Source organism: Macaca mulatta, chromosome 15 (genome assembly GCF_049350105.2).
Source record: "Macaca mulatta isolate MMU2019108-1 chromosome 15, T2T-MMU8v2.0, whole genome shotgun sequence".
NCBI classification, from domain to species: Eukaryota; Metazoa; Chordata; class Mammalia; order Primates; family Cercopithecidae; genus Macaca; species Macaca mulatta.
Genome location: NC_133420.1, coordinates 66375962 through 66394591, shown reverse-complemented (window position 1 = coordinate 66394591; position 18630 = coordinate 66375962). Strand labels below are relative to the sequence as shown.

At 43.3% G+C, this 18630-nt stretch overlaps 1 protein-coding gene and 1 long non-coding RNA gene across 27 annotated transcripts in view; one reads left to right on the top strand and one right to left on the bottom strand.

Moving 5' to 3' along the window:
• APTX (aprataxin) overlaps positions 1–18630 on the bottom strand; it is a 53485-nt gene that overhangs the window by 8554 nt on the left and 26301 nt on the right. For 7 of the 26 annotated variants that reach the window (XM_077965128.1, XM_077965131.1, NM_001266434.1 and 4 more), the window contains 5 exon segments: positions 9519–9655; positions 7852–7898; positions 7313–7615; positions 5757–5816; positions 4101–4327 (listed from right to left, as the gene is read on the bottom strand). In XM_077965128.1, the coding sequence (XP_077821254.1) occupies positions 4101–4327; positions 5757–5816; positions 7313–7615; positions 7852–7898; positions 9519–9651 (770 nt within the window). In that variant the 5' untranslated portion in view covers positions 9652–9655. 26 annotated transcript variants of the gene reach the window in all.
• On the top strand, positions 13916–15530 carry LOC144334680 (uncharacterized). The gene is made up of 2 exons (XR_013404801.1): positions 13916–14154; positions 14286–15530. It is a non-coding gene; the product is annotated as an uncharacterized LOC144334680 (long non-coding RNA).

Here is an 18630-nt window from a genome sequence, read left to right as displayed (position 1 = left end):
CTGCCTGTTGCTTTGGGACGGTGTTACTTACTGAGATAAAGAAGGTTAGGTGAAAAAGCAGGTTTGGGGAAGAAAATCAGGAATTCTCTTTTGGACTTGTTAAACCAAGTAGAATGCCTTTTTGTGTAACAGTTTTCACTCTTAAAATCAGTAATATTTCACATTCTCCCAATAAATAATCAAAATCAATCAACATGTGTGCAGAATCCAAAATGAAATACAAGCACTAATAAATAAGCATAGCTGTATTACAAATGAATGAGGAAACCACACTAAAGGGGCTGAGGAAGAAAATACAGTAGCTAACCTAGCTTTGGAGAACAGTGTTTTGACTAGATACGGTAAGGCTAAAAACAAAAAGAACTATACGCAAGTACTGTACGCTAGTCAGTAAATATCTTTCTCACAGGGGTATGGGTTAAGAATCCTGCGACTATTTTATGGGTACACTAGGACTGAACAAGTAAATGAGTTTATTGAAACTAATGAGAGCCAGGTTTCTCACTGTTGGAGAAAGCAGTTACAAAAAAGGAAAAAGGGAAACAAGAATGAAACTTACAGAGTTGGAATGGTGTCAGAGATATCAGTATGAACTCGTGATTTTCCACATACAAATAAAGGCAAAAAAACACAGAATTATAGGGCTGTGTGTGTGTGTATGGGTTAGGATTCATACAGGTATTTCTGGCTCTATTGGCTGAGAGGACCTAGATGCAAGGACACCCTGGAATCAACCACTTCTCTGACAGAAACCTAGGGCCCAAGACCTAGGGCTCTTTGGAGAAGTGGTTCATTCCAGATAAGCCTGGAACATCTTGTGGGGCCAGAAAATAAATTGCCCAAAAGATGGTGAAGGCATATCAAAGTCACACAAGAGCTGACCTAAACGGGCTTTCAATAACCAAAGCTGAACAATTTGAGCAACAAAATAATTATAGTATTGAATTATAACCTATAGAATAAACATCCATGAGTCCATACTATTAAATGATTGAATAAAGAACTAATGAGAAAGACGGAACAGCTGGTTCACACAGAATAATTTCAACCAATAAGTTAGGTGAAGGAAGTATAAAGTCACTATAGAATAAATACCAATACAATAACTATTACAGGCAAGATGAACCAGTAGATGCTAAAATCATTGGGTGCAAGTTTGAGGAGACATAGTAGCATAGTCTCAAAATATCTAACCCAAAATATTCATGAATTTAAAAAAAAAAAAAAAAAAAAACAGTCAATTTTGAAGGTGGAAACCTGGCAGACACCACCTTAACAAAATGATCAAGGTTAACATGACCAGTAATAAATGATCTCAACATCATGCCACCCCCATATGATATATTGAGAAGGACACAATCAGAAACATCACGTCAGTGATTTAAAAAATGGATAATGTCAACCTAATCATGAAAAAAAAAATTAGACAAACCCATATTAAAAGACATCCTAAAGACAATTAGCCAGTACTCATCAAAAGTGTCAAGGTCATGAAAGCCAGGAAAGTAGGAATTGTCACAGATAGAGGGAGACTAAGAAGAGAACAAATAAATGAAATGTGAGATTGGATTCTGGAGTAGAAAAAGAACAATACAGGAAAAATTGGTGAAATTCAAATAAGGTCTATAGTTTAGTTATCTACAGTTAGTATTATGGAAGGTCTTTGTTCTTTTTCATACTTAATTTTTTATTTCTTAACTGAAAACATTACTTTTACACTAGGAAAAATAAATTTACTTATCACCTTTTCCTTTCTAACATGTTCATTTATTCAAAATTACATCATACAGAGTAATATAAAAGGGTATATAAATAGCAACTTTGCTTATTGGCTCAATTTGCCTCCCATATATACCTACCACAGCTCTTGCTGTAAGCATTCTCCATAGCATGACAACATTCACTATATGAAAAAGGTAAGGGCATCATGATCACTATGTGAAAAGGGCTCAGTGGCCAAGGGCTCTGTTAGTCAGGGGCTCTGCATTAGGGAAACAGGATTGTGGGTGACTTTCCCTCCTAAATTTTCAAATCAGGCTTTAACAATACAAATATATTTTTAAAGTGAGGTACAGCATACATCCACCCTATGACCTAACAATTCCATCTCCAAATATTTATTCTTTTTTTTCTTCTTCTTCTTTTTTGAGACAGAGTCTCACTCCGTTGCCCAGGCTGGAGTACAGTGGTGCAACCATAGCTCACTGCAGCCTCAACCTCCTGGGCTCAAGTGATCCTTCCATCTCAACCTCCCAAGTAGCAGGTGTGTACCACCACCCCCGGCTAATTTTTTGTATTTTTTGTAGAGACAGGTTTTGCCATGTTGCCCAGGCTGGGATCCCTAAATATTCACTCAAGGGGAAAAAATAAAATAAAGTACATATGTCCATGATACACATAATAACACACATGAATCTCAAAATTATGCTGACCCAAAAAAGCCAGACCAAAAAAGAGTATGCAATGTATGATTCCATTTATACGTGGTAGCTCTAGAAGAGACAAAAACTATCTATGCTGAAGGAAATAAAAGCAATGCTTGAGGGAGGATTGACTAGAAAGGGGTAAAAGGGAACTTTCTGGGATGAAAAGATAAGACATCTTCTGTATCTTAATCAGAATGATAGTGGCAAGATTGTACGCACTTATGAAAACTGATCAAACTATGCATCTTATGCACTTTATTGTATGTAAGTTATGCCTCAATTTAAAAGAATCAGTACTGACTAGGGAAAAATCTGGCACAAAGATTTCATTTGGTTAAAGTGGCCAGTAACCTAAGTCGTAATTGTTCACCTAAATAAAATGTGAGTGTTGGTAGTTAAAATAAATAAATAAATAAGCAGAGAAAATCCTGTCACATGCTACAACATGGATGAGCCTTGAAGACATTATGCTAACTAAAATAAGCCAGTCACAAAAGGACAAGTATGTCCCTGTATGTAGGTACCAATATGAGGTACCTAGAGCAGTCAAATTCACAGGGAAGGAAAGTACAATGGTGGTTGCCACAAGTGGGAGGAGGAAATGGAGAGTTATTATTTAAGGTACAGAGTTTCAGTTTGGGAAGAGAAAACAGTTCTGGAGACGGATGGTAATAATAGCTGCATAGCAATATGAATATAGTAATGCCAATGAATTGTACACTTAAAGATGACTAAAATGGGCCAGGCGCGGTGGCTCAAGCCTGTAATCCCAGCACTTTGGGAGGCCGAGGCGGGCGGATCACAAGGTCAGGAGATCGAGACCACAGTGAAACCCCGTCTCTACTAAAAATACAAAAAATTAGCCGGGCGCGGTGACGGGCGCCTGTAGTCCCAGCTACTCAGGAGGCTGAGGCAGGAGAATGGCGTGAACCCAGGAGGCGGAGCTTGCAGTGAGCCGAGATCGCACCACTGCACTCCAGCCTGGGCAACAGCGTGAGACTCTGTCTCAAAAAAAAAAAAAAAAAAGATGACTAAAATGTAAATTTTGTTATGTATATTCTATCACAGTTTTTAAAAAAACAAAATAAAAACTCTAAAATCTAGACTCATCATCTTATTGCTTAAATCAAAGGAATCATGGAGATCCACCTTGCTTGTATCCTTTGAAAGAAATCAATCATTCCTTTCTGAATCCTTCTGGGCATAAGCCATAGGAAAACAGATTCTACACTTTTCTGTCATTTTATTTTCAAATCCTGCATCTACTAAGCTGTCATTACAGAAGTCTATGATGTTTGTTTCCTTCAGAGTAATGGTCCTTAATCATTCTGGGGTTACAGATGCTTTTGAAGAATCTGATAAAAGCCACTGACCACAATTCTTCATCTGAGGATAACGAAGCTGCTTCATCTAGTTCATATATTAGGCTCTCGAAGGTTTATATTTTGAGAGGAACAAAGAACCAAATGTAACTGAATTATAGGCAGAAGTGGGAACTCAAAGCTTGCATGCAAGTCAGGCAGAGAGATGGAGCCTTCAGCCCACCTGCTTTGGAAAAACTCCATCCCACTTCCCTGGGCCTCAGTGCAATCAGTGCCTTCAGCAAGCCCAGGCTTAATCTATCTGCCCACCTGGACAGAACCAGGAGCCAGCAGCACTACCCACATGGCTTACCTCATACTCGGAATGGCGTGGTAGCCCAATCGGAAGCGGAGTTTGCTGGACCCAGCAAAATCTACAATCACCTTTTCCCCCACAGTGTGCATATGCTTGAGGAGTTCAAGGTGCTCCCTGGTCACAGCCTTCAGACTGGAAATGGCGGTCCATGGTAAGACCAGCCAATGGTAACGGGCCTTTGGGTATTTATCCTTTATTACCACCACCTGCTCATCTTTGTAAACCTAGCAGAGGGACACAAGAGAAGGAAGCAGACATCTACTAAGAATCTTCTGTGTGCCTGGTTGTTATATTCTCTAAGTCACTTAATTCTCACAATCTTGTGCAAATAGTTTTCATAGCCCAGTTTTGAGAGATGAGAGCACTGAGATTCAGATAGGTTCAGTGTCTTGCACAAGTCATAGTTCCTAAGAGGGAAATCTAGGATTTCAACTCAGATCTAGCTGACTCCAGAGTCTGTTTTCAACCACCACACTACACAGAATACACAGAAGATGCATAGTACAAAATAGTTCCCAAGGATCTGATGTAAAATCTCTGTAGGCATAAATTCAAAAGCATCCTTCTCCACTCCAACATGGCAGACTGTGTGACACATACACATGGGTTCCAGTGAGCCCTATTAGACCTGCCCCTTGTCAACCAGGAATGTAATTGAAGTGTAACTCAAAGGCTCCTCAAGGATGATGCCTGGTTTTTTTTTGTTTTTTTTGGTTTTTTTTGTTTTTTGAGATGGAGTTTTGCTCTTGTTGCCCAGGCTGGAGTGCAATGGCGTGATCTCAGCTCACCACAATCTCCACCTCCAGATTCAAGCGATTCTCCTGCCTCAGCCTCTCGAGTAGCTGGGATTACAGGCATGCGCCACCACGCCCAGCTAATTTTTTTTTTTTTTTTTTTTTTGAGACGGAGTCTCGCTGTGTCTCCCAGGCTGGAGTGCAGTGGCGTGATCTCGGCTCACTGCAAGCTCCGCCTCCCGGGTTCACGCCATTCTCCCGCCTCAGCCTCCCAAGTAGCTGAGACTACAGGTGCCCGCCACCACGCCCGGCTAGTTTTCTGTATTTTTAGTAGAGACGGGGTTTCACCATGTTAGCCAGGATAGTCTCGATCTCCTGACCTCGTGATCCACCCGCCTCGGCCTCCCAAAGTGCTGGGATTACAGGCTTGAGCCACCGCGCCCAGCCTAATTTTTTATATTGTTAGTAGAGACGGAGTTTCTCCATGTTGGTCAGGCTGATCTCAAACTCCTGACCTCAGGTGATCCTCCCACCTCGGCCTCCCAAAGTGCTGGGATTACAGGGATGTCTGACTGTTAATGCCAGGGCAGCACAGTACTACTGTCACAGTATATTATCTCTGATGCTCCCCTGAAAGGAACCATACTAAGGTTAATGCAACTTCCCTTAAAGTACCCAGAAGTTTAAAAGGGACAAGGTAGAGGGGATATTCATTTGAAGAACTTAGCTTTCTCTCCAAACAATTCCAGTTGCTACTTTATTGCCAATGGGAAAAACCTCTTGTTCTCACAGAAAAGCCCAATAAAATGAATCTCATTCGGAAAGACTGACATCCTTTGATTTCATTTGTAATTAAGACCTCTGTGGAGTAGTCATTTACAACATGAAAGGTATTGAAATTCCAAAATTGTATTCTGACCTGCATTTTGGGGTCCTGCATAGAAATCTTCAAGCCTTGACTCCAGTGGCCCAGTGATTCCTAAAAAAAAAAAAACAAGCAATGTAAATTATAAATGCCAATAATTAAATTTGGCAATAGTTAATACTGTGTGACAGCACAACTAAACTTGGAAATAAACTTAGTTTTTGAGAATTAAACAAGATTCACTTGACTTTACTTCACTCCATTGCCTTCCTATATTCTTTTTTTCTGAGACAGTCTCGCTCTGTCTCACCTAAGCTGGAGTGCAGTGGCGCGATCTCAGCTCACTGCAGCCTCCGAAGTGATTCTCCTGCCTCAGCCTCCCAAGTAGCTGGGATTACAGGTGCCCACCACCACGCCCAGCTAATTTTTGTATTTTTTAGTAGAGATGGAGTTTCACCAGGTTGGCCAGGCTGGTCTTGAACTCCTCACCTCAGGTGATCCACCCGCCTCCACCTCCCCAAGTGCTGGGATTACAGGCGTGAGCCACCACACCCGACCCTATATTCTTTTTTTTCTTTTTTTTTTTTTTTGAGACAGAGTTTCGCTCTTGTTGCCCAGGCTGGAGTACAATGGCGTGATCTCGGCTCACTGCAACCTCTGCTTCCCGGGTTCAAGCGATTCCCCTGCCTCAGCCTCTGGAGTTGTTGGGATTATAGGCGTGCACCACCATGCCCAGCTAATTTTGTATTTTTAGTAGAGAGGAGGTTTCACCATGTTGGTCAGGCTGATCTCGAACTCCTGACCTCAGGTGATCTGCTCATCTCGGCCTCCCAAAGTGCTGGGATTAAAGGCATGAGCCAGCACACCCAGCCATATTTTATTGTTGTTGTTTTTTGAGACGGAGTCTCGCTCTGTTGCTCAGGCTGGAGTGCAGTGGCACCATCTCAGCTCACTGCAACCTCTGCCTCCCAGCTTCAAGCAATCCTTCTGCCTAAGCCTCCTGAGTAGCTGGGATTACAAGCGTGCGTGCACCACCACACCCAGCTAATTTTTGTATTTTTAATAAAGATGGAGTTTCACAATGCTGTCCAGGCAGATCTCAAACTCCTGACCCTCAAGTGATCTGCCTGCCTCAGCTTCCCAAAGTGCTGAGATTACAGGCGTGAACCACTGCACCCAGCCAGCTTTCCTATATTCACAGCTGGCTGTCTAGATGAAGGTGAGAAATGCCAGAGTATGAGTCATACCTTCTTTGCCCTCTCTCACTCCAACTACAGCCTGACCAATTCTCCACTTTGACATCAGCATATGAATTACATGATCTATGAAAACCTTCTATAGATGCATAAACAACTGATCCATTTTAGTTGTTCAGTGTTAAGTGCACACTGCCATTATTGCTCTACCTTCAAGTGGCTTACCTCAGGAATTTAAGAAAAAGCACATAAAGGAACATTCATCTAAATGATTTTCATGCCACAAACAAGTGACTCTTTCATCTTGGTTAACAACCCCTCACACATTTCTGAACTTTACAGTGTACAAAACAATTAAGCAGTCATTATATTTCATTTCTTCTCCACATCATCTACCAATCACACTACCCTCACCTTTTTGATAGGTGCATCTTTTCCCTTCTTTGGAGGCACGGAGCATTGGTTATGGTTGCTCCCAGGTTCCAGCCCTGTCCCAGGCTCAGCTTCGTGAGCAGCATCCCTTTCTATAGAATCACTGTCACCTGATCTCTTTCTCTTCCTGTGTGTTTCCAGGCCAGGGTTCTTTGCCTCTTCCTCAAACTCTACAATATATGGATAAAGTTCATTCACCATGTGGAGAACCTGGCCAGGCTGCAGCTTCACCTCTTGGTCCTTCCCAATTACGACTGAGTCAATGCTGGTGGGATTGACTCCTACCTATGGGATAAACAATCAGAAAATAATTATAATAATAGCAACAGCACCTACAGTAAGATAGCCACTGCTACATTAACCACTTACTATATGCCAAGCACCTTGCCTAATGTTCACCTATATTACTCCATCACTTCCATACATGACAGAGAAGCCTTCACTGGCTGGCACAGACACTCTAAAGTCAACAGCATAAGAAAATCATCAAGTATAAAATTCCAAGTTATAAATACACCTACCTGCTTTACCTTGACATATCCCTTGTTACACTCTGCTTTCAACTGTACTGAAAGAGATTGGAAAAAGTTAAACACAAATGCAACAAAGAACCAGGCACTTGCTCCTATTTTCCCGAAAGAAAACAATGAAGCTTCACTACAGGAGGCAGCTGAACAGATGTTTCCTTAAAGCCCTATTAGCAATCACCTGTTATGCAGGTGGCTGGAGCTCCAAATCCCATCAATTTCTAAAGGTTTAAATCCTTCCATAAAATGTCCAACAGCATACATACTCCCTTAGCTATTGCCAAGATCCCTGTGAGGCAGCTTCAATTAATCCCCACAAGTTTCCCTATTCCAGAACCCCTGGCCTGCTCATGATCACAGACTCTGCCACCAGAAAAGAAGACCCATTTCTCCCAGCCTGGGCAGCGTGGCAAAACCCCGTTTCTACAAAAAAAATACAAAAATTAGCCAGGTGTGGCGGCATGTGCCAGTAGTCCCAGCTACTTGGAAGACTGAGGTGGGAGAATCACTTGAGCCCCAGAAGGCGGAGGTTGCAGTGAATCAAGATCGCACCATTACACTCCAGCCTGGGCAACAGAGTGAGACCCTGTCTCAGGAGAAAAAAAAAAGACCCATTTCCCACACAAACTCTTGACCAAGGATTAAATCTGGCTTCCAATATTATTTTGGAAAAACAAAAACTACCAGACGACTTTAAAAGAGAAAACAGTAAAAGACACATTCCTGGAAGACAGAAACTCAGGTGGCTTTGGGTGGAAGGAGAAGAATGTTCTAGAAAGATGATTGCAGAGACAGAACAATCTGAGCATGTGTGAGAAGTGGTAACATTAAGCATTCCTGTTCTGATAAATGCACAAGGTATCTGGAGTTGAAAGAGGGAGGAAAGAAGAACCACCACAGCTGCTCCCCAGAGAGGACAGGGTGCCACATACATGCCCCTTCAGTTGCTGTTGTGAGGAAGGGAACAGAGAGAGAAGCAGCCGCTGCTTCTGCATCTTGGGCCTACCCAGCTCAGGCATGGCTTTGTATCCCTCCACTTAGATTAACTCATATAGAAAAGATCATAATCAGTGCTGCAGATGCCAAATCTCTAAGTTCAGAACTCTTGGGAAACCTTGCTGTGGGGAGTCACACTCCAGGCAGCAGTGTGCATGTTTACAGGAAAAAACAAGATACATGGTAAGGATTTTTTTCTGAGGGCAAGGACTTTCATGTTATTAAACCCTAAGACAAGTGCTAGATGCCACTGTCTCATAAAGATGTTACTCTCTGCGTGAGGCAATATGTAAAGGATGGCACTACCCCATTACTTCTCAGAGAGACATGGTTTCACCTGTAGACTCCAGAGTTTACATCTTGCTGCCCATTGAGCAATGTGCCTAGGGAAAGAAGGGCAGGACTCAATTCCACCATCCCATGGTAACAGGATGAACTTGCCTGCTCCCAACCTTCACCCACCCTGCCTTGAACATTACCACACTGGGAGGGCAGAATCAGGAATAAATAGGGCCCTGGTGTTGGCTAAAAGAGCTCAGTTCCTGAGCAGTATTTTTGGCAGACAACAGATTTTCCATCAAGAGCACCCAGAAAATATGCATCTTTGGTTATCACTATCCCACATAACCAAACATAGTAATCTCCACATTTCTATGACCAGTTACCTTGCTGTCGAGAACATTTCTTATCAGTGATTTTGGTCTCTGGGCCACGCCCAATCACAACTGCTTCCAAATGTGGAAGTCTGATTCGCTGGTGCCGGCTGTCCTGTCTCACCAACCAGCACACCCGCATCATCAGTCTGAGGGACAAAACAAGAAAATCACTAGAAAAACAGATCCACCAGCACGAGTCCTCCAGGACCACACCCAGTGCCACCATGCATGTGATTTACCAGCTGTTTATCTTGAGGCAAGTGACTTCACCACCCTAGTCTCAATTTTCTCACCTATAAACCATGATAATGACAGGACTCAGGAGGCTGTTGTGAAGATTAACTGAGATAATGTGAGTAAGTATTTACCTCCCTGCCTGAATCACGCTAAGCAATCAAATATTTATTACACATTTATTTATTTATTTATTTATTTATTTAGAGACAGAGTCTCGCTCTGTCCGCGGGCTGGCATGCAGCGGCACAATCTCGGCTCACTGCAACCTCTGCCTCCCAGGTTCAAGCAATTCTCCTGCCTCGACCTCCTGAGTAGCTGGGATTACAGGCACCTGCCACCACACCTGGCTAATTTTTGTATTTTTAGTGGAGATGGGGTTTCACCATGTTGGCCAGGCTGGTCTCAAACTTCTGACCTCAGGTGATCCACCCACTTTGGCCTCCCAAAGTGCTGGGAGTATAAGCATGAGCCATCACACCTGGCCTATTACACATGTATTGATTATGTGCTGGACATTAGGCTACATATTGAAAGTCAAAGGATGAATAAAATAGGGACATTGTCCCTGTCCTTGAGGATCCCAGAGTGCAGTAGGACAGATAGAATCATATACCAATATTTACAGTATAATGTGATAAACACTACAAGAAGAGAGTAACCAAATATGGCATTAGCCGAGTAAAAGGACTGACTGACTCTTGTGGAGAATATTTTAAAAGGCTTCACGAGGAAGGGATATTAATGTGTGGTTTTAAAGGATGAGAAGGGGTTTGCCTGCCAGAGAACTAAGGACATAAAAAAGATGTTCTCTAGTGCTTAGGTGTCTTTATGTGTCATAGGTTTTCCTTCCTTGTCATAACATACTGATGTTAGAACAATATATTTTACTCCCATCTGCCAGAAGACAGTCATAATAAATACGCAAATCTGCAACTTCTTTCTTTTTTTTTTTTTTTTCTGAGACGGAGTTTCACTCTTGCCCAGGCTGGAGTACAATGGCGCAATCTTGGCTCACAGCAACCTCTGCCTCCTGGGTTCAAGGGATTCTCCTGCCTCAGCCTCCCGAGTAGCTGGGATTACGGGCATGTGTTACCACGCTCAGCTAATTTTATATTTTTAGCAGAGATGGGGTTTCTCCGTGTTGGTTAGGCTGGTCTCAAACTCCCGGCCTCAGGTGATCTGCCTGCCTCGGCCTCCCAAAGTGCTGGGATTACAGGCGTTAGCCACCACACCCAGCCGCAAACCTACAATTTCTAGTGTGAATGTGGCAATTTTGTGCAATACACAACCTGCAAACAATGGAAGTGTTGATGTTCTTTTGAAAAACAACCCTTATGGCTTGTTGTGGACTATTAGTAAAAGAGAAAGACAAGAAATTCAGAAGAGAGATGAGGCCTCAACAATGGCCGAAGCAAAGGGGATGGAGAGCAAGAAGAGCCAGGAGAAATCTGGAAGACATACTTAATTACTGATGACATTTGGGGAATGACAAAGGAATAAGGCCAGGTGCAGTGTCTCAGGCCTGTAATCCCAGCACTTTGGGAGGCCAAGGTGGGCAGATCACGAGGTCAAGAGTTTGTGACCAGCCTAGCCAACATGATAAAACCCTGTCTCTACTAAAAATACAAAAATTAGCTGGGCGTGGTGGCAGGTGCCTGTAGTCCCACCTACCCGGGAGGCTGAGGCAGAAGAATCGCTGGAACCCAGGAGGCGGAGGTTGCAATGAGCCGAGATCGCACCATTGTACTCCAGCCTGGGCAATACAGCAAGACTGCATCTCAAGGGGGAAAAAAAAAAGAGAGAGAGACACTGACCAAAGACTTCTAATTTGGAAGATGCCCATTAACCAAAATGAAAAATACACAAGGAGACATAATTTGGAGATAAAAAGGAAGGTGAAGAAAGAAGGACCAATTTCATATTGAAATGTAATTAGTTTAAGTTGCCTGTGGAAGATCCAAGACTCAAGCTGTGATATATGGGTATGAAGCTCAGGAGAGGGGAATGGACTAAATGCATATATTTGAGAGGCATCAACATGTCACAGAGGCTGAGGCAAAGAGAGAAGATGAGATCACCCAATGAGGTGAAACAGGGAATTATGGGCAGAGAGAGGATGCCTCTCTAGACTCCAGACTCTTATCAGTCCTCAAGCCTCTAACATGCCTCTCCTGGAAACCTGCCTACACTCAAGGCAGCACTTATGTCCTCTGCACAAGTTTCATGTCCATAAGCAAAGAAAAAAGAAACCTGATTTTCAAAAATCAGTTTTATTTCCATCTGCAAACACAAGACAATGCAAGGCAAAGTGAGCAAATGACAGCTGAGGAGATGCAAATTCAAATGAATAAGATTTTAGTGCGAGTATATGAGCACTAAGGAGGTAAAAAGTCCTGTATTAGCCAGTACAGGCTTCCAGAAATCTCCCAGTTAGAGACGGCTAGGAGCCAAGGGGACTGATAAAGAAGAAATGGAGTGGACGGGGCCATTCCATTTTAAAAAGCACAAGTGGCAGCACAGATTTCGCCAATGGCAAGCCATAGGTCAGGGTAAAAGCAGATCTAGTTGACCGAACCACAGAAGCTGCCTCGGAGAGTCACAAAAAAAGACAGAGGTGTCGAAAGAATACTAGGCTGAAAAGTTCACATTTAACATCACCAAGAGGAGACAGCTGCCAGGTTTTGAGCTTCACAGTAAAACAACAGCATCCAAAGAACACTTAACAGCTGTGTGTAGGCAGTCTACCATGGAGAAATCTAGAGTCAGAGATTAGTGAAGAGGCTGCTAATATAACGTGGGCCAGAGAGGTCAAAAAGACAATTCAGCAAGTCTCTGTGAAGGAATTGATGCAGCTATAAATCTAAAATCCTAAACCTGGAGCCTCAAATGATGATGGTGCTATGGGCAGGTCCCACTTTCAAATGCTGTGCGTTCCAAGGGGCATCTGTTTGCACTTGCTGGAAACTGAAGAATGAGCAGGTAACAGACTGAGAAGTGAAGTATGTCTTCACCAGGCATTGGGAAATATGTGGTGACTGACTACTTACACTGACAATAAGAGAAGCCAGAAGAGAACAGATTTTGAGAGCAGGGACAGAGAGGAATCCAGTGGGCAGCAGACAGTATGGCTGACAGATGCAGGATAATACGAACTACCCTTCCTGCCCTCCATCAATACAGATACTTTATTCCCCCAAAGTTCTCAAGTTATGGTGTTTCTTTTTTTTTTTTTTTTTTGAGGCGGAGTCTCCCTCTATCGCCCAGGCTGGAGTGCAGTGGCGCGATCTCGGCTCACTGCAAGCTCCGCCTCCCGGGTTCACGCCATTCTCCTGCCTCAGCCTCCTGAGTAGCTGGGACTACAGGCGCCCGCCACCGCGCCCGGCTAATTTTTTGTATTTTTTAATAGAGACGGGGTTTCACCGTGGTCTCGATCTCCTGACCTTGTGATCCGCCCGCCTCGTCCTCCCAAAGTGCTGGGATTACAGGCGTGAGCCACCGCGCCCGGCTGGTGTTTCTTTTTACTACTTCCTGAGAAGCTGAAGCAGTGACTGCACAATGGTTATGTAACTAACCTTAAATAATAACTTCACCCGTTTCAGCCTCCAATTCCAACTTCTAGGAATGGAGTGTTTTATAATATCGCAAGTGCAGGAGGATGGGCGTTCCTGAATCTTCAACCCAGTCCCTCCTGTAAAACTCCATAAACTGAAAACTCTGTAACAGTGGTCATGCCCATTTTGGCTTATCAATATACCCCTAGCACCTAATCTAACACTTGGCATACAGCGGGCATACAATAAATATTTACAAGTGAATTATCAAATGCTATTTACTCTGCATGAGAGTAATAATTATCCCGGTTTTCCTTCCTGCCTTCTCTCTCCCTTCCTTCTATGGCTCTTCTTATGATGGAATGCTGTGTTCCACTCTTTGGGCAATCCTATCCATTCTCACATCTAGGTGGATAAATCCCAATTATCTATTTTTCAACTCTATATCTTCTTCTTTTTTTTTTTTTTTTTGAGATGGAGTTTTGCTGTTGCCCAGGCTGGAATGCAATGGGGCAGTCTCGGCTCACTGCAAACTCCACTTCATGGGTTCAAGCGATTCTCCTGCCTCAGCCTCCTGAGCAGCTGGGATTACAGGCGTGCACTAACACACGTGGCTACTTTTTGTATTTTTTTTTTTTTTTTGAGACGGAGTCTCGCTGTCACCCAGGCTGGAGTGCAGTGGCCGGCTCTCGGCTCACTGCAAGCTCCGCCTCCCAGGTTCAGGCCATTCTCCTGTCTCAGCCTCCCGAGTAGCTGGGACTACAGGCACCTGCAACCACGCCTGGCTAATTTTTTGTATTTTTAGTAGAGATGGGGTTTCACCGTGTAAGCCAGGATGGTCTCGATCTCGTGACCTCGTGATCCGCCCGCCTTGGCCTCCCAAAGTGCTGGGATTACAGGCTTGAGCCACCGCGCTGGCTTTTTGTATTTTTAATAGAGACGGGGTTTCACCATGTTGGCCAGGCTGGTCTCGAACTCCTGATGTCAGGGGATCCGCCCGCCTCGGACTCCCAAAGTGCTGGGATTACAGGTGTGAGCCACCGCGCCCAGCCCGGCTCTATATCTTTCATTCTAGAGTTGAGGGGATTCGTCAGAAAGAAATTCTGATTATTCCTTAAAGAACTCAAGTGATCTGATAGAACACACAAGGCCAGAAATCAGGTAACCTCAAATAGTGTTGTCCAATAGAATTTTCTGCAATGATGGAAATGTTTTAAACCTGAGCTGTCCAATAAATTACACACCATGTGACAATCGAGCATCTAACATGTAGCTAGGACAACAGAGGAACTACATTTTTTACTTAATACTTAAATAACTCCATGTGGCTGGAGGCTACCATAATATCCACCACAGTCCTGGAAACTTGCCCTGCCCTGATCCATCTCAAGTCCCTCAGGCCTGAAGTTAAGCTCTTCATACTGTAACTCCACAGTGGTTACGTATTTTACCTCCCATTCCTCTTCACAGAACTAGTCCCACTTGCCCATCCCTCTCTCTCCTCTTTTCCCCAAGAAACACATACATACTGGCATACATTCTTTGTGCTCTGCTCTATCACATTTCAAAGATGATGCACTTTTTTACAAATTGACAGTCTGGCAAATCTGTGTCAAGCAAGTCTTTCGGTGCCATTTTCCCAACAGCATGTGTTCACTTCATGTCTCTGTCACATTTTAGTAATTCTCACAATATTTCAAACTTTTTCATTATTATTATATCTGGTTTTTTTTTTGTTTTTTTTTTTTTTTTTTTTTTGAGACAGAGTCTCGCTCTGCCGCCCAGGCTGGAGTGCAGTGGCGTGATCTTGGCTCACTGCAAGCTCCGCCTCCCGGGTTCATGCCATTCTCCTGCCTCAGCCTCCCGAGTAGCTGGGACTACAGGCGCCTGCCACCTCGCCCGGCTAGTTTTTTGTATTTCTTAGTAGAGACGGGGTTTCACCGTGTTAGCCAGGATGGTCTCGATCTCCTGACCTCGTGATCCGCCCGTCTCGGCCTCCCAAAGTGCTGGGATTACAGGCTTGAGCCACCGCGCCCGGCCTATATCTGTTACAATGATCTGTGATCAGTGATCTTTGATGCTACTGGAAGAAAATGCCATCTAGGACTTTCAAAGGTAGAGAGAAGTCAATGCCTGACTTCAAAGCTTCAAGGACAGGCTGTCTTGTTAGGAACTAATGCAGCTGGAGACTTTAAACTGAAGCCAGTGCTCATTTACCATTTCAGAAATCCTAAGGCCCTTAAGAATTATACTCAGTCCACTCTGCCTGTGCTCTATAAATGGAACAACAAAGCCTGGATGACAGCACATGTGTTTACAGCATGACTGACTGAATATTTTAAGATCTCTGTTAAGAACTACTGCTCATAAAAAAAAGATTCCTTTCAAAATATTACTGCTCATTGACAATGCACCCAAGATCCCTGATGGAGATATATTATACAGGGAGATAAATATTGCCTTAGTGCCTGATAAAACAACATCCATTCTGCCGCCCATGAATCAAGAAGTAATTCTGACTTTCAAGTGTTATTAATTAAGAAATACATTTCTTAAGGGCATATTAATTAAGAAACACATTCTTCTGATGGGCCTGGGCAAAGTAAATTGAAAACCTTCTGAAAAGGATTCAACCATTCTAGATGCCCTTAAGAACATCTGCAATGTATGGGAGAAGGTCAAAATATTAACATAAACAGGCATTTGGAAGAAGTTGATTCCAACCCTTACGGATGACTTTGAGGGGTTCAAGACGTCAATGGAGGAAGTCACTCCCAATGTAGCAGAAATAAAGAGAACTAAAATTGTAAGTAGAGCCTGAAGATGTGACTGAAATGCTGCAATCTCATGATAATACTTTAATGGATGAGGAGCTGCTGCTTATGGATGTGCAAAGATAACGGTTTCTTAAGATGAATTATATTCCTGGTGAAGACATAGTGAACATTACTGAAACGTCAACAAAGGGCTGGGTGTTGTGGCTCATGCCTGTAATCCCAGCACTCTGGGAGGCCGAGGCAGGCAGATCACTTGAGGTCAGGAGTTCAAGACCAGCCTCGCCAACATGATGAAACCCTGTCTCTACTAACAATACAAAAATTAGCCAGGTGTGGTGGCACGCGCCTGTAATCTCAGCTACTCAGGAGACTGAGGCACGAGAATCTCTTGAACCCAGGAGGCAGAGGTTGCCATGAGCCGAGATCGTGCCACTGCACTCCAGCCTGGATGACAGAAAGAGACTCTGTCTCTCCAGAAAAAAAAAAAAAAAAGAGGTTGGGGGCTCACACCTGTAATTCTAGCACTTTGGGAGGCCGAGGCAGGCAGATCACAAGGTCAGGAGTTCAAGACCAGCCTGGCCAACATAGTGAAACCCCATCTCTACTAAAAACACAAAAATCAGCCAGGTGTGGTGGCAGGCACCCGTAGTCCCAGTACTCAGGAGGCTGAGGTAGGAGAATCGCTTGAACCCGGGAGGCAGAGGTTGCAGTGAGCTGAGACCATACCATTGCACTCCAGCCTGGGTGACGGAGTGAGACTCCGTCTCAAAAAAAAAAAAAAAAAAAAGAAATGTCAACACAGGACATAAACTTAGCTGATAAAGTAGCGGCAGGGTTTAAGAGGACTGATTCCAATTTTTGAAAGAAGTTACACTGTGGGTAAAATGCTATAAAAATCCATAAACTGGGCTCAAAAAATAAATGAGACAAAAAGAAAAAAAAAGTCATCAAACAGCATCACTTACTACAGAAAAACTTTTGTGAAAATCAATCGATGCGGCAAACTTTATTGTCTTATTTTAAGAAATTGCCACAGACATCCAAACCTTCAGTAACCGTGACCCTGATCAGTCAGCGGCCACCAACATCAAGGCAAGTCCCGCCCAACATCAGCAAAAAGATCACAACTCACTGAAGGCTCCGGTGACTGATACATTTCTTAGCAAAGTATTTTTAATTAAGGTATGTACATTGTTCAGCCATAATGCTATTGCACACTTAACAGACTACAGTATAGTATAAACGTAACTTTTATATGCACTAAGAAACCAAAACATTCATGTGACTCACTTTATTGAAGTTGTCTAGAACCAAACCCATGTCTCCGAGGTATGCCTGTATGTATACCCTTCAGGTATAATATACTGAACAGCGTCTCCCAAATAAATCACTTTTTTTTTTTTTTTCTGAGACAGGGTCTCATTCTGTTGCCCAGGCTGGGTGCAGGGCATCATCACAGCTCACTGCAGCCTCAACTTCCTTGGGCTAAAGTGGTCCTCCAGCCTCAGCCTCCTGAGTAGCTGGGACTACAGACACACACCACCATGCCTTGCTAATTTATTTTATTTTTTATGGAGATGGGGTCTCACCATGTTGCCTATACTGGTCTAAAACTCCTGGCCTCAAGCGATCCTCCTGTCTTGACCTCCCAAACTGCAGGGATTACAGGTAGGAGCCACGCCCGGCCTAAGTCATTCTTAATATGGTCTCCTGGTATTCCTTTCTCCTAAAATCCAAATCCTATTTAACTTTCAAGCCTCACCTCCTCCCTAAGGCCTTCACTGAGCTGTCTTCTCTTCGCTACATCTTATTATTGGATGTGGACAAACTACCCTCACAGTTCTCTGAATGTTTAATGTGGATGTAATTCTACTTTCCAAACAAGATTATAATCTCCCTGCTAACAGACTGCATCACTGTCTACGCATTCACAAAACAATGAGGGGGGTTTCTGGAGATCACTGTCCTAGGCTAGGCCTGGCCTTTACTTCAGGATTCCCTGGTTTTCAGCATACCTTTATCAAGTGCATACTATGTGCTAGGCACTATGCTAAATGTCTTACTTACATGGTCTCATTTTAATACTCACAACTCCATTCTAAGAAGAGAAAATTAAGGATGAGAAGATAAGTAACATGTTCAAGTAACATAGCCAATATGTGCCAGAGCTACGATTTGAATTCCAAAGAATGGATTCTTAACCACTGCATAATAACTTTTGGCTTCACTCATTTGATCATTCAGTCAAAATTACTACACTCCTGTGTACCTTGTGCCATTCTAGTGCTGGGAATAAAGAGATAATATATGAGCCCAGCCTTCAAAAAACTCAGTCTTAGCCAGGCATGGCAGCACGTACCTGTAGTCCCTGCTACTTGGGAGACTGAGGTAGAAGGATTACTTGAGCCTAGGGGTTCAAGTCCAGCTTGGGCAACACACCAAGACCTCATCTATAAAACACTAAATCTTGTAGAGGAGAGAAACACAGAAACAATTATATTAATAGTAGATGTGGTAAATATGATGTGGTAAATTTGCTCTGTACAAAGGGTGGAA